The sequence below is a fragment of the Aythya fuligula genome, chromosome 5 (genome assembly GCF_009819795.1).
Source record: "Aythya fuligula isolate bAytFul2 chromosome 5, bAytFul2.pri, whole genome shotgun sequence".
Classification (NCBI taxonomy): Eukaryota; Metazoa; Chordata; class Aves; order Anseriformes; family Anatidae; genus Aythya; species Aythya fuligula.
In genome coordinates this window covers 20892911-20907966 of record NC_045563.1, presented here as the reverse complement: position 1 = coordinate 20907966, position 15056 = coordinate 20892911, and the positions used below count along the sequence as shown (strand labels likewise).

At 36.0% G+C, this 15056-nt stretch overlaps 1 protein-coding gene across 2 annotated transcripts in view; it reads right to left on the bottom strand.

The window, feature by feature from the left end:
• Window positions 1-1534: 1534 nt before the first annotated feature.
• CARS1 (cysteinyl-tRNA synthetase 1) overlaps window positions 1535-15056 on the bottom strand; it is a 33276-nt gene continuing 19754 nt past the window's right edge. For both annotated transcript variants that reach the window (XM_032188256.1, XM_032188257.1), the window contains 8 exons: window positions 13459-13648; window positions 12877-12945; window positions 9800-9881; window positions 6134-6214; window positions 5709-5776; window positions 4267-4326; window positions 2889-2972; window positions 1535-1852 (listed from right to left, as the gene is read on the bottom strand). In XM_032188256.1, coding sequence (XP_032044147.1) covers window positions 1718-1852; window positions 2889-2972; window positions 4267-4326; window positions 5709-5776; window positions 6134-6214; window positions 9800-9881; window positions 12877-12945; window positions 13459-13648 — 769 coding nt within the window. In that variant the 3' untranslated portion in view covers window positions 1535-1717. The remainder of the gene's footprint in view (window positions 1853-2888; window positions 2973-4266; window positions 4327-5708; window positions 5777-6133; window positions 6215-9799; window positions 9882-12876; window positions 12946-13458; window positions 13649-15056) is intronic.

Genomic DNA, 15056 nt, shown 5'->3' with positions numbered 1-15056 from the left:
TGACGTTGCAGAGATATCATTAAGAAAATTCAAATCCAGGACAGCAATGGATTAACAGCATCTCCTCCATAGTCATGTGATCAGTAGTTTTGGCTGTTTCTGGTTAGCAAGTGCTATCAGATCACCTAAAAGGAATTTCTGTAAGCAAATTACTGCCACTATTTGACATTAAGTAGCAACTTCAGAAGCAGTTCATGTTAAGGAAGGTAGTTAAGGCAGCTAACTGTGGTTTGAGATGATTCAGGGTAAGAATTCCTAGTCTAGTTTGCAGAAGTAGCCCTGGAGTCTGTCTAGGAATCAGAGAAATTTGTATGGCTGAGAAGCAGTATCTTGTGCCTCTAGCACAGGCACATCCTATCTCTTTCATGGTTATCTTCAGTGCACAGGCATCATGGGGGATGATACTGGGGAGAAGACAATGCTATGCACACACCAGTAAGTTACCCTACAAAAAATGTAGGGTAGAAGTTCACCAGCACTGGCCTGATAATATTGCAGGGGTTAAAATCTAGAATGGTATAAAAATGCAACCGATCCTCTTCTGTTCAGAAACCAAAAGGATGGAGAAATTGCCCTCATGGCTGTAGCTGTTTTTTTGAACTACCACTCTGCAGTTTAATCATGCTTTTATACAATTAATTATAAATTAGCAGAATAATCAAATACTGAACGCAAAATGTTTTTTTAATCAGCTTAATAACAGCAAGCTAGAAGTTCTGTAAACCGTATTTTATGATATATTAAGATGGTTGTTAAATAGAGATAAGCTGTATTTTCTTTGCACTATACAAAGATTACATACAACCTGTACTTTACAACAGATTTTATTTTCTGTGTACAAGATGCATGTGCTTTACTGACCTTAACATTACTTACGTTTTCAAAGGCAAATACAGATAAACCAGACAAAATACTATTAGGCCTTTCTGGTACTCCAAATATGTTCATCTTGATACTTCAGAAGGTAATATATTAAGGTAAAGCGAATACGCTTACAACTTCAAATTAAGGAAAAGAACATAGCCTGGTGGCTATGTTCAGTGCAGGTACATTTGCCTTGTACTTACCCACCTTGTTGTAACTGCAGGTTGAGTAAAGATGATGATCTGTTTGTTCCCTTTTGCAACAAAGAGACTGTGAGCTTCTACTATGCAAAGTGTCTTGGGTACACTTACAAAGTTTTTTAATAACAGCAGCTAGAGTACCATAGTGGAAACTACCCAGTTTTTCCTGCTTATGTAAAGATACTAAAATCATCTGGAAAATAGTGTTCTTACTGTGGAACAAATTACTCTGCTTCCATTTAGTAGTGAATTTTGCTGACTCTGACATATTTGAGAATACAAGCTACATTGGATATTTGATAGAGATCGGTATGCAGGACAAATTAACCAAAGCCTGGATAACTATAATAAATAAGAATCCTCATGTGGATTTGCTGACTGAGCAGCACCTTCCCAAAAAGAACTGGCAGCCATTCAACCTGCCGCTGCTGTCGTGAGGAAATTTCTTAAACGTTGGCTTTTTCTTTTTCTTTTTTTTTTTTTTAATGAATGGATGTTTATTGACTTTCCAGATGACATTACTAATCCACGTAAACAGGATGTTTACTTTGCACATAATAGAAAGTGTAAACAGAAATATGAGCATCAGTATATGCTCAATTCTTCAATGGTGACCCAGCACTCGCCTTCTAAAAAAACAAGTCCTCTTGTTGTCAATTTGCACTTCCATTCTGAACCATTTGTAGATATTCCTTGTGTAGCTTTTCTTGGGTTTCATAAACTTTCTTTAGCTTCTTAATTTGTCCTTTGCTGAGTTCTTTGCCTTCTGCATCATGCGTGGGAAATCCCTGAAATATAAAAATAATATTTAAGATAAATTCTTGGACTGCTTTTGCTCCTTATAGAATTCTGTTCTTTGCAGATGAATCACGTTTGAATAAGATAGGAGGAAAATGTCATAAGTAATGACAAACTGTCAGGGTAGGGTGCATCATGGTTAATTTTAGTCACCCAGAAGTTTGACAAGTAACTTGGACTACTTGCATATGTTCCCTTCCTATTTTCTGTCTTGTACTAAGGGAAGTTTAGGCAACTAATTTCTAGATGGTTATAGTTAAGCGAATAATAACCAATCCCTAAACAGATGGTTAAAACACCACTTTTAATGATACTAACATATTAAATCCAAGGCTTAAAGCAAAAGCAATAAGAGAAGAGATTTGTGTTCTTGATGGAGAAAGTATGATCACAGTTTCTAGGGACCTTCTCCTTGGTTTACATGCCTATTTTCCTTATTTACACTCTATTCTTACTTGCCCCCAGAGCCTGAATTTGAATGGGTGAAGAGGACAGGCAGAAATAGAATCAATGTCCCAGACCAAGCACTCAAACAACAGTGCTTTGCTTTTCCAAATAATGCCTTTTATCCTCACAGGAGCAACCAGAGCCACAGGGAGCGGAACCAAAATGGAAGAACAGGGTCTCTCTGAAAGACATGCCTGTTTCCATCAGTTCTGGAAGAGTTAGGGAATTTGTACAAGTGTAGTCCTTGCCCTGAAACAGGGTAATAAATCTGTGAACAAATATTATGCATGTTCCTAGCCACAAATCTTCAGGGAATGTTGCTTTGTAATGGGAAGGCCAAAGGAGACCACTGTACAATGAAAATACCCTTGAAATGACTAATGGTTTGACAGCCTTGCTCCCCAGTGCAAGGTATGTGCAAGGCAATATACTGCTTTTTCTTTCTCTCCTTCCCTCCCTCCCCTACATTAATAACACTGCCTTAGAGGTTTTGGAACAGGATCAGGTATGTACACATACAAGCAAATATGTACAGATGGGGTAGGAAAACTACTCCCTATTTAAAGAGAAGTCTCTTACATTTTCATCAAACACAGAATATTTGTCACGCTCCAATTTAAACATTTCATGTGGTGGAATCTTCATTTTTGCCAGCTTTGCTGCCTGTAATATAAAGCATGCATTAACTGCATTAGCATCACAATTAATTACTAACAAGCTGTTTTTTTAAATAGCCATCTCTGAATGTGTGCAAATGGAAAAGTAAATAGTTTGCAAACCAAAGAACATTTAATTCACCATTATTTATCATGTGAAAAGAAACTTTCAGTAAGAAGCAACTCAATAAATCATAGCTGTGTTTGTCTAGGAAAATAAAAAAAAGTGTATGTTTTAAATTTGCAGAGAACAACTTAATACAGTAATTGTGTTGCAGAAACGCAAAATAACTTGCTTATACTTTCCGAAAACTACATCCGATTTCTGCTCATTTGGTTCCTTAGTGTTTTAAGTGTAAATACAAAGCAAATACTGCTATTTGTAAACAAGTTAAGCAATGATCTCACTGCAAAGGGAACCACCTTTATCGACATAATTCCCTGCTGGCAAGAACAAATTTCTGTGCAGGTCACAGCAGGATCTGGATGCAAGTAGTTGCACTGAAAATAAATTGAACTTTCACTTATTTGTGAACAAGCACATCTCAGAATCCTTTCCAAGTAATTTATGCCCAATACAAGGGAATCACCTTCTTGAAAGAATGAGGAGAACTACTTGGACTATAACTACTTATTTGTTTTTTTTTCCCTCTGTATGTGACACTCTAAAAGTTTACTTCCTCTTTTAACCCAAGAAAGCATTTCCTGTACTGTTAGAGTCATCAGCATGGCAAACAATGTTTTCCTCTTCCAAGTTCACCTACTTTAGCTTCACCCAAAGCCTAAAACCTTTAAGTGATCACAATTCCACCTAGCGAGACTAAACACACTTTTACAAAACACTACATCTCAGAGTTCAAGCATAGGGAACCATAGGGAACAGAGTGAGTCTCAAAGATAAGACAACTTGTTTTTCATGTATACCCGTGACACTGGAAAGGGAACCAAATAGTAAGTGACACAACCAAAATCTTCTCTAACAGGTATGTAAGATACCACTTTGTCAATTATGAAAGTAATACTGTCTATAGAATGAAATATGTGCTACAAGATCTGAGCAGGTTCTGCATTCTTGTTTTGAAAGATGGCTGCTCTATAATAACAGCCATCAAGGAGATGAGTATTCAAATCTAAATTGCAAGCCAAATCCATTCTGAGAAGGAAAGTGTAGAAAACTAAATAAATGGAGGCTCAGTTAATGTTGTGTAGGGAGAATGTGTTCTAATGCAGTCTTTCCTGCACGTGACTACTGCTATTAACACTTTTCTTCAAAACCAGATTAAAGGAATTTGAACACTTACTTCCTGCTCTTGTTTTTTCCTGGCTGCTTCTTCTTTCTTCCTTTTTTTCTCTTCTTCAATCTATGAAAGACAGAGTTAATGAGCAAAAGGTAACTATTTCAGGTAACTACATCATTTTGTTGTTTTCTATAAATCTGAGCCGGCTAGCTAGCTCCACTGGATATCTAATTGCAGACAGAACTGGCAGCGTAACCTACAGCAAAAACACTATGCCTTGTAATTAGGATTGTCTGATACTTCCCATTGGAAGACTTTGTTTTCATTTGCTTTTATTCACAGTTAAACCAGTTTTAACTGTTCAGAATGTATTTTGCATGCAAAGCGTACACCTATGAAAGAATACAAAACTTGCAAAAGAAGCGATCCTGCCGTTTCACAGGGAAAATGTTTTGCAAATGTCTTTAATAAGACCATATTCCTCTGATATTTTAAGCTCTTGCCTCAAACTGTGAAGATATTACAGTTTCTCAAGTAGTTGCATCCCTTGATGTTCCTAGGGAAACGACTATCCAAATTTAACCAAGTTAAAAAACCTTTTAAAAAAAAAAAAAAAAAAAGCATCTTGTACTTGCTTAGGAGACCCACTAGTTTTCTAAGGGTTCTGCCAGTACTGAACATAGCACTGTGTTTCCAGGGAAAAGGTACTCTAGCTGCAGCTTCTACTCATCAATTAGATATGAACTGCCCTCAAATGCCTTTTTGATGAAAACACCTGGAACTGGCTGCAACCGTGACTTATTTTTCCCTTTTTTAAAAAAAGTCCACAGGGAAGGAGAAATATTGGGAAGTCTTCCAAACATTTCTAGTCATGATGGAGTTTTTTTTTATCTGTTAAAACTGAAGACAGATATGTAAAGCGTTATTTTAAAACGCTACAGAGTCAAACATTAACACTAAGAAGTGCAAACAGGAGGGTATCTGTACAGACCTTTTGTATGTGATTTATGATTCATACGTAAATCGACGTTTACATAGCAACATGTAACGTCTTGCCCTTACACCCAGAATATCTCACTTATTCATGCTACATTAATATTTAGCCGGTGCGTTTTGTTTTCAAATAGCAAATAAACACGTTCTAGTTCTATTAAAAATGTCAATTTCACTTGTACAGATAAAAAAAGTCATAATCAATTTTTCATTGGAATCATTCTTTCAGAGAGATATGACAATATGTATGCAATACTCAACATCCCTTAATTAAATTAAGATGAAAGAACAACAACAACAAAAACACCTCAGAGGTATTCATTACATCCCATAAAGAATTTTCTAGCAGCTGCTATTTGAAAAATCCTTTTCCTGAACACCATTCTAATTTTAGTATCTACTCTGGTGTATTATTTCTATTATTGTTGCTAGGTTTACAAATTATCAGGGAAATGCATAGGTTCTACATTACTTTAAACATAAAAAAAAAAATGAATGCTTAAAATAATAACCTTTTTCTTTTCTTCTCTTTCTTTCAATAATGTGTCCTTATCCACTAATTTAACCACAGTTGGAAGTCCTGAAGAAGCAAAAACAGAAGAATGAGTTTCCAATGCTTGAATAGTGAAAGATAAACCTTATATTACCTTATAATTTTTTCTCAAGCTGAATGCAAATACAGAAGAATGACTACTTAAAAAAGACTAAGCAATTAGGTACTATAGAAAAAGACTGTGATAAACATTTTTATTCTCTATATATTCCAAAATACACGTACATAATATGTACGTGAAAACGGAAATCCATTACGCTATAGATTTGCAGTCCTTGAGCATGGTGGATTATTCAATACTAGTCTTGACAGCTTGTTTTCCCACAAGAAAATAAGATTATAAAAACAGATACCTAAAAGTTCACAAGATACAGAATTGGGTACCTTCATGATCTTCAAATCGAACACCAAGTTCAGGAAGGATGTCATCTCGAAGAGCATCACTCAACTGCAGCACTTCAGTTACTATGGAGCATAAAAAATACTTTCAGTTAAGCAAGTTTTGGTGAAAGTATACTTCTATCCTGATACATACTTATTTAAATGCAGTTAAGAAATTGCCACTCTCTCACATAGGTTGCACAGAAAGGTCTTTTGTTTTAAAGTGATTTATGTTTTTAAATAAATTCTGCCTTCTTTCAGTTACAGAGAGAGGAAGCATGTTTCTTTGCAGGAATTCATACATTTCCTCTGAGATACCGCTATTGTTCCTGAAAACCATAATGAGAATTTCAGTTCAGTACCATAATCCCATATAAGTCCGAAAACCTTTCCTTACTAAAAAAAAAATCATTTAAAAGGAAAAAAAAAAAAAAAAAAAAAAAAAAAAAAACACAGGAACTTTTAAGTCTGTACTTGTTTGTTCTCTTTTACATGAGCACGCTGTTAATTCTCTGTCTCACCACTTCACGTTAGGAAGAAAAAAGTTACACTGTTAGAACACAACAGATTCATATAATGAGGAGCATGGAAATGACTGAACTGGAGTAGATTGGACGTTAATTAGTCCTACAATCCAATGCTGCACACAGAGTGTTCCTTGCAGTGTAAGTTCAATACTCCATGCAAAATACTTATACTGTGTTACAACTCTGGATATTTTAAATACCCACATAAAATATGCAGCATACCCACTAAAATAAATTTTACCGAGTTTTTATTTTTTTATGACAATTTTTTGGATTAAAAAAAATATATATAATTTTTAAGTTCCAAATTTCACCAAATGTCCCTTTTGCTTTGTGTTGCAAGACAGAACCTTACTTTCATAAAAATCAATCATAACTGTATACATACATATATATTTTATTTTTATTTTTTTGAACTAGTTCTCTCATTTGTTTCTTGAGTCAGATTTGTCACTGTAATTTCTTTCCTCTCTTTACAAGACAGGAAGGTCTTGCTTGCCAAAAGTTGAGTTTTGACAAATACACCACATGTAGAAATGAAACAATAATATACACGTATCAGTTAGGAAAACAAAATGGAGGAAATTAAATGTTGTTACTGCAACAGAAGGCCAATACAAATACCAGACAAATTAAATTGTTTATCTTATCCTGCTCTTTACTGCTTTCATTACATAAAAGCCTCTCAAATCACCAATTAGATAGCAAGATCCCCTCATGTAAGCAATAAATAAACCCTAAAAAGTTTGTCATAAATCTCAGTCACACAATGCAGCAGATGACAGTAACAAATGTTAAGCTATGAACTGCAAGGAAGGAAGCTATCTTAGTTGTAAGAGCCTGCTTTCAGTTAGGAGGAACATGCTAACCTAATAGACAGGGAAATTAATGTAATACACTTTGAAGAATTTTCAAAATAAAGATAACTTACTTCTTCATTCATTTTAACTCTGCCATCACAAATCTAACTTCTCAATCAAATGTACACTAAGCTATCTCTAAAATTTATTCCCAAACCCGTGAAACAACTCCTCTGAGCTTTACTGAACTATGGAATGGAAAGAACAATGTAGAGACAGGAACAGTTTTACTAACAACGATTTTTCACAATTCATCAAGGCCATAAAACACATCTTCACTGTTGGTTTCCATTACGACAGTTCAGTTACTACTGTGAGGGGCAGCTTTGCAGGCAGGACTGCCCATTTAAGAGTTTTGGCTTGCAGAGAGGGTATATGCAAAGCTGCAGAGAAAGTCAGGCTGGTGACAGTAAAAAGGACTAGAGAAGGCTTACTACATCCCAGCTTTTTACTTGCTTACCTGCCCAAGCACTTTGCAAAAATAACCCGCAAAATCATCATCTCATGTCATAGCAACATTTGTCAGTAATACAGTTGTCCAAGGCACTGAGAAAGGAATTAAGTTTTAAAGAAAGGAGGGGGAACAGGCAAGAAGGGGAGAAGAAAGAAAGTCCAAGCTAGTTCAGGAATGATGCAACAGTTCTGCCAAGGTACAATGGATGGGCACCAGACACAGGAAGATGCTAATGGCTGCTGCAGGATTTCCGCTAAGAAAGGTTAAGAAGAATCACAAGATTTTGTATCCTGTGCTACATCTAGCAGTAACTTTGAAGGATTAGTATTTTATTGGTTTGCTAACTACACATAAATTTGTCAAAGCAATTGCAATCCAAACATCCTCTGGTTCTACAGATAGTTATCTTTCTTGTTGCGTCTCTGCTTATCACCTGTGTTTTTTTGGGGGCGGGGGGCTGGGAGCAGGGGGAAGAAGCAGACAGCAAGTTACTAAGAACCTAAGATTTAGCTGAAGTAGATGCTATTAATTCTTCAGGGGGAAATTATCTTCAAACAACAGACTTACTACCTATTTACTGAAGTAAGGAATTGTATCCGCTGAGAAATAGCAACACAGTTATAAGGAACCAAACGCACCATGAAGAGCCTTGTATGTTGCCCTTATGAACTCAATTCAGTAGCAGGTTTTGATACAAAGTCTTGCATTTAGGAGGAAACACAAATATAAACAGATAGATTGGGTTAGTAGATAAGTGTTCTTTCTCCCTTTTAGCAGTGACTCTGAGATGGTTAAAGATAAGCAGTAATAAAGATCTCAAAGCTAATAATTCAGCCAGTAAGAGCTTCCACCCAGATGCTGGATTTTAAGCACTGCACATTTTAGCAGCAACCCTTGGCCTGCACCTTCATCTCTTCCATAATTGAGCCTCAGAAAGCTGAACAGTGGACAGAGAACTGACTATCCCAATACCATAGAAAGGAACAGCCACATTGCAGGGCAGTTTTCTTTGCTGGGCAATCAGCAGAATGACAAAACATCGCATTTTATAGGAGCTGTTTATTCTGCTGTGAACTAAGTCATTACTTTTCTTTACCCAGAGCAGTTACACACAGTGAACCATGCTGATGTTTGACACCACTCTAAAGAAGCCATTAAGATAACAAGTGATAAGATTATCTCACTGGTTGTTAACACTGAAGAGTTGACTCTGACCTATGCAAGGGAATTATAGATGTCATATCAAGGGTGTATCAGATACACTTACTGTTTATTCAATAAACCAGCACAGTCAAAGCTTTTAAAAATGGGATGGGGTGTGTGTGTCAGGTGGAACCCACAACGACTTCTAGGAAACTCCCAGATGAATTTTCAAAAGAGAACACTGAATTACCATCTCGGATACCACAATAACAATTGTGCTAACAGCTAAGAATGAACATCTCAGCCTATTTAAACACAGACGCTACCACTGTGTAGCAATCTACATTTCTAAGAGAATGTTGTCCCTGCAGGAGATGATGGCTACTACTTTCATATCAAGAAAGCAAGGAGTGCCCTAACTAGAGAAACAACAGCTCATCCTCTTCATTCCTGAACTTTTAGTCTTTAAGCAATTAAAATAAAATGAGCTGAGTAGCCTGTAAATGATTCCCAAATTAAAGAGACATGTAGCAGAGACCTAAGTATTCAAAGCAACTCTGATTTAAAGATGCCTTACCTTTATTTTCTAAGCAAAGAGACTGCAACACCCAGATCCTCCTGTCCTTCCCAGTCCCACATCTCCTAAATCTCATATGCAACAACACAGGAAAAAGTAAATTCTCACCTTTTTTCTCTCTGGCAATTTGTCGCACTCCTTCTCTGAACTCAGAGAGAACTTGTAGGTATGGCATCACTGTAGATTCAATCTGTAGGGTAATTATTTCTACAGTTAGCTAATCATAATTTAGATTTAAAACAGGTCCTTATCCACTTCATATTTACGTACTTTTGGATAGATGTTGACCCTCAGGGCAGATATGTATCAATAAAGTGTCATTTCTCTATTGATGTCAAAGGAGAGATGATAACTTGCATTAACTGACAATTCTCCCTTTGGGCTGATAAAATCACCTTGCCTCTCCCCATTCCTTTTTCCTCTCTTTGCAGTTACAGATACATCAGTTCCACAGGGTTATGCTATGGCCCAGCTGGCTATAACGCAGTACACAGGGGTAAAAACAGCTGCCGAAGACATGCTGAAGAGCTACACCCAGATGAATTTGCCCCTTCATGTTCCATGTTGTCTTATTTAGGTCAAAGTGCTTGTCACAAATAAATCAAGTGAAGCTGATGTTAAGACTTATTTGCATTAGAACAGATCTCAAATGTCAGCATATCCTTACTGTATCTGCTTCCAGCACAGTGCAGTTGTCTGTACTCCCCCCATGACTCCCTTCTCAACACAGAGTATGGGGAGACTACTGTTGAAGTATTTCAGGTGTGAATAACTGCTGCTCATGAAAGCTCAGACAAGTCATCCTGAGAATCCTGCTTTCAGTGGTAGTGAAGAGCAACAGCTAGCTGTCTGTGAATGCAATGAACACTTACAATTACAGATCAGCGCTGTTTGCCATCACATTTCTGGAATCCCAGGAGGAGAGGCTGGGCACCCAGGGGACTGCTTATATTAAAAGTTTAATTACTTTGAAGCGTGGGGGAGAGATAGAGAAAAACATAAACACACACTTCTGTTTCACCTACAGTTTCCAAGTGTCTCTCCCATCTGTTAAATCTCTGTGACATATTTCCGTGCAATTCGCAGCCCAGAGAGGCTGTTATGCTCTAGAAGTACCCACATGAAAGGACCTGATGGGCTCAGATAAAACTTTTTGTAAATGTGAATGCTACACAATCATCTTCACAACCACAAGGAAAGTGGTTCTGCTAAGTCTGGCAGAAAGAAGAGACCCTGGAAACTACATGCGCTACAGCCATGTCTCTGCTACCCTCTTTACACTGAAACTACCTCAACATGCAAGTGAAGTGGCATCAGGAAAGCATGTGCCATCCTTCCTTTATTATATATACCAGACATCTAAAGATGAAAGCTTTTTATTTCCAGAATAACTAACCTGACAGAAATGCTTAAGTCATTTGGAAAATGAGGCTATGGAATCTGAGGTTTTCTGACTGCACATGTCTCCTATTCCCTTTCAAGTCGATCAATGAGCCGTGGTAATTATGCTTGTTTTTCTCTCAGAGCTTTTGAAGAGGATTAAGTCTTTTTTGGAGATAAAGACTTTCAGATCTATTGATTTCTTCATTTTTTATTTGGACACAGAAGAAATAGGCCTGATTCACAGCTTTCTGTTTTAATGAAAAGTTTTCCAACCCGGAATGTTCACTTGGTAGTTTTTGCTAAGAAAAGTAAGTCTCTGCAGATTGAAAGAGGGTATACAACAATTAATGGAAGAGCCAAAACACTGTCAATATTATATATCTTTATGCTATAATGATTAAATCAGAAATGTCTTGGGTGATAAAAACAGAAGTTTTTTTCCTGTAAAATGCAAAATAAGCTGCTCTGGGTGGGTACCTGACTACTGGTTTTCTTTGAACTGACTGCGTATACAAAAACAAGAACAACAAAAAACATACACATATTTCACTAACAAGTGTTGAAATTCCTTTTCTGCACCAGATTCTTTTGACTCTACTAACCTCAACAACATTACTTTAAAATAATGTAAGGCTTAACTTCTTGTTCCAAGCTACTGCCAATCTTCCCCTAAAGCTCTTACAAACACTATTTGAACGAAGTGTAAAATACAGATTTAATTTTCATTTTCCCTAAAAAGATAAGTGTTAAGATGCTGTCTTTCTCCTGAAATTCAAAATAATTTTGAGTTAAGCTAAAATTCACTATTGATGGCTTTTAGCATGGAATGCTGAGCATCCTCCTTATCATCGTATATCATTATTAGAGATTTCCACAGCACTGTAATGTAAGTGTTTGCATGAGCAATTATCCGATGAACATTCACTGTCATTCAGTGACAAGCAAGTTTTTCTCTTCCTCTGGTGAACTAAGGGGTTTTTGTTTGCCTTTTTGTTTTGCATTTGTTTGTTTTAATTATTCCTTTTAAGGAGGAACAGAAAAACACACTATCACAATTTTGAATGCAAAACTGCATTAAGACCAGCACTAGAAGCTACTCAATATCAGATGTTGTGCCACATCAGCGTCCTTTCTCATACCAAGATTTTCTCATGAACAGAAAGAGCGAAGTTGATGGCTTTTCAGATGGAGTTATTTCTCCTGCCTGCCCCATGAAACATTACTATTGTTACAGGGCCTATTAGCACTTTCATCAGGCATCTCCCACATATTTCTAGGAAAACTCTGCATTACAGTGGTATTGCTGAGTGACCAAAGCAAAACAGCCTTCAAAAGCCAAATAAATACTGTGGCTACAAAATGAGATCAGAAAGAGAGATTGAACTGAGGATGAAACTCAGCTGCCTCCAGGCTGGTTTTTGGTGTACCACAAGGAACTTTAATCAGTATAATTGTATTTTTGAAACTACTTAATACACAAATCCTTGTAATGAGTCTTTATACGGTAGCATGTGCTGTCTGTAGTTAATGTGGTTTCTTAAACAGATTCATCATTCAGAAGATGAGATAATTCTTTTTCTGGTTGCTGTACAATTTGTCTGTCATTAAATCAAACAAACCTATAAAATAACAACTGTCAGAAAAATCCCACTTCCTTAGCCAATTAATTACATTGTTTCTACTTAAAACATTTGAATCCAAAGTAACTCAGCTACGTACCAGTAATGTAATCCCTTTACCTAACCTAGGCTTTCAAAAGGACACAGAATAATTTTTTACAGTGTACTTTGTTCTTCACTTACATTTATGTTTTGACTGTTCCCTCCAACAGGAAAACCAATTACGTCATCACTTTCTATGGCACCAAAAATCTGATCAAGGGGGAAAAAAAAAAAGAAAAAAACGAAAAAAAGAACAGGTTGTATACATCAAGTTACAGGTATGTGAAGACTAAGCAAAATCACATGTACTAGGGTTTTGAAGCCACCTAGTTCATTTAACCCACAATTCATTGTGTTAGTAAGAATTTGTTGTGCTTTTTAATTGATACAACATATCAAGCATTGGCTTTCAGATTTAGATTTAATGCAGTCAGATTTGACATTTTGACTTCATTTTTTTTTTTTAATGTTTTCTGTGTATGTAATAGGGCCTTTCTACTATTGAGTAAAACATTAGCTGAAATAATAATGGACTAAAGGGTTCCAAATTGTTCCTGCAGCAGCATACACTGCAGTTTGGGATCGTTTTGGTTGGGGTGCGTGTGGAAGATCTCTAGTTTCCTACAAGTTAAAGAAAATCTGTACAGATCCCTATGTATTTGAAAAATACAACAGTTAAAATTGCACAGTGCAATAGCAACTTTACTACTTGCTATTACATACCTTTAGCATTTGAGTGAGATAGGAACTGATGTTTTCTAAAAGAAGTCTGTTTGGCATTTGTCTGGAAGATTTCTTTGCAGCAATATAGGAGTTTGACTGACTGACTAACGAACGCATTTCTTCTAAGACAGAGCGAGTGTCAATATTGTCACACAGTGCTTCATGAATTGCTGCTTTCTTGTCGTAAAAACTAAGAAGAAAAACATTTTTTTTTTTTTACTATTTATGTCAAAAGTATCTGCAATCACTCCTCTAACAGAAGTTCTTTAGAGTACAAGGGAGCCTAAAAATGAGATTGTCTTTTGTTGGTTAAAGTTTATATATAAAGGGAAAAAAAAAAAAAAGATGAGCAAGAGAAAGGCATCATCACCATGATGCAGCTGTTTTGCTACTACGAACAAAGGCAGGCAGGATAATCTAGCTGGTAACAACTATCCAAACAAATTACATCTAATGCATTTTCAGCAGCTGACTTCTTAATACTAGTTATTAAAAGCAGTTCAAATTGCTTATTTAGTACTTATTATATTTTTTAAAGTATTGATCTCCTATCCCTAGGTACCAACTTAGGAATTTGTTTACCATCTTTCTAATGTGGAACACCAATTTGGAAATTAATTTACCACAAAGAGTAGCAGTATGAAGCTGCTACAAGCAGACACAAGGAATAAATTCATGCAAACTATGTAATGTTTATTAATAGGCGTAATAAGTAATATATTATATTAAACACTGTTCCATCACACGTTATGACTTTTTCAAACATACTTTTTTCAGAGAAAAGAAAGTGAGAAGTGGTGGATAAGACAAAAACAAATATTCATAAAACATAATCTTTTAAATTTTAAATGTTTCTCCCACTTCTTTGTCCCTTTCTTTTGACCTACTACCTATTCCCCCACACACAACCTTTTTATATTTTTTTAAAGAGTTCTCTCTAACAACAAGACGAAGATTGAATTTTCACTAAACAGAAGCATCTGCACTTGGTCTTACAACAGTCAACATCTCTGTTCATGACAGTGAACTGAACTAGGAAAAATATTAGTACCACAACACAAGAAGTTTCTTTTTTAAATTTCGCACGTAATAGAAGTCACATAGGAAGCTGTTCATATGACATACAATAAGGATAGTTTGTTATAAATGTGCAAGACTGCTATATTGATATCACTGTTTCTCTCCAGTCAATAACATTTTCAAATATCAGCACTCTGATCTTTTGTACTTTTAGTTGAGTCATTTAACTTGCGTTTATCTTCAATTTTGTTATTCCACTTTGAAATGTGTAAAATACTATTTTCATGGTTCTAAAGATCATATACAAATTATTGGTCACTTCTCAAAGAGGACAACAGCGTCTGAAGTAGTGAAGGAAATTACAACTATCTAACAAAGGACTTCTATTTCTCTACACAAGACATGACAATGTACTTAACACAAATAAAAGGAAAATCAACAATTTAATCTAAACTTCATGAAGCTGCCGCACAATTAAATTCACTATCTTGTATAGATATTAAATTCACTATCTTGTATAGAGCTGAGATACTGACTGGAAATGCTGCCAGACTTGTAAATACCACTAGTAAGTCATT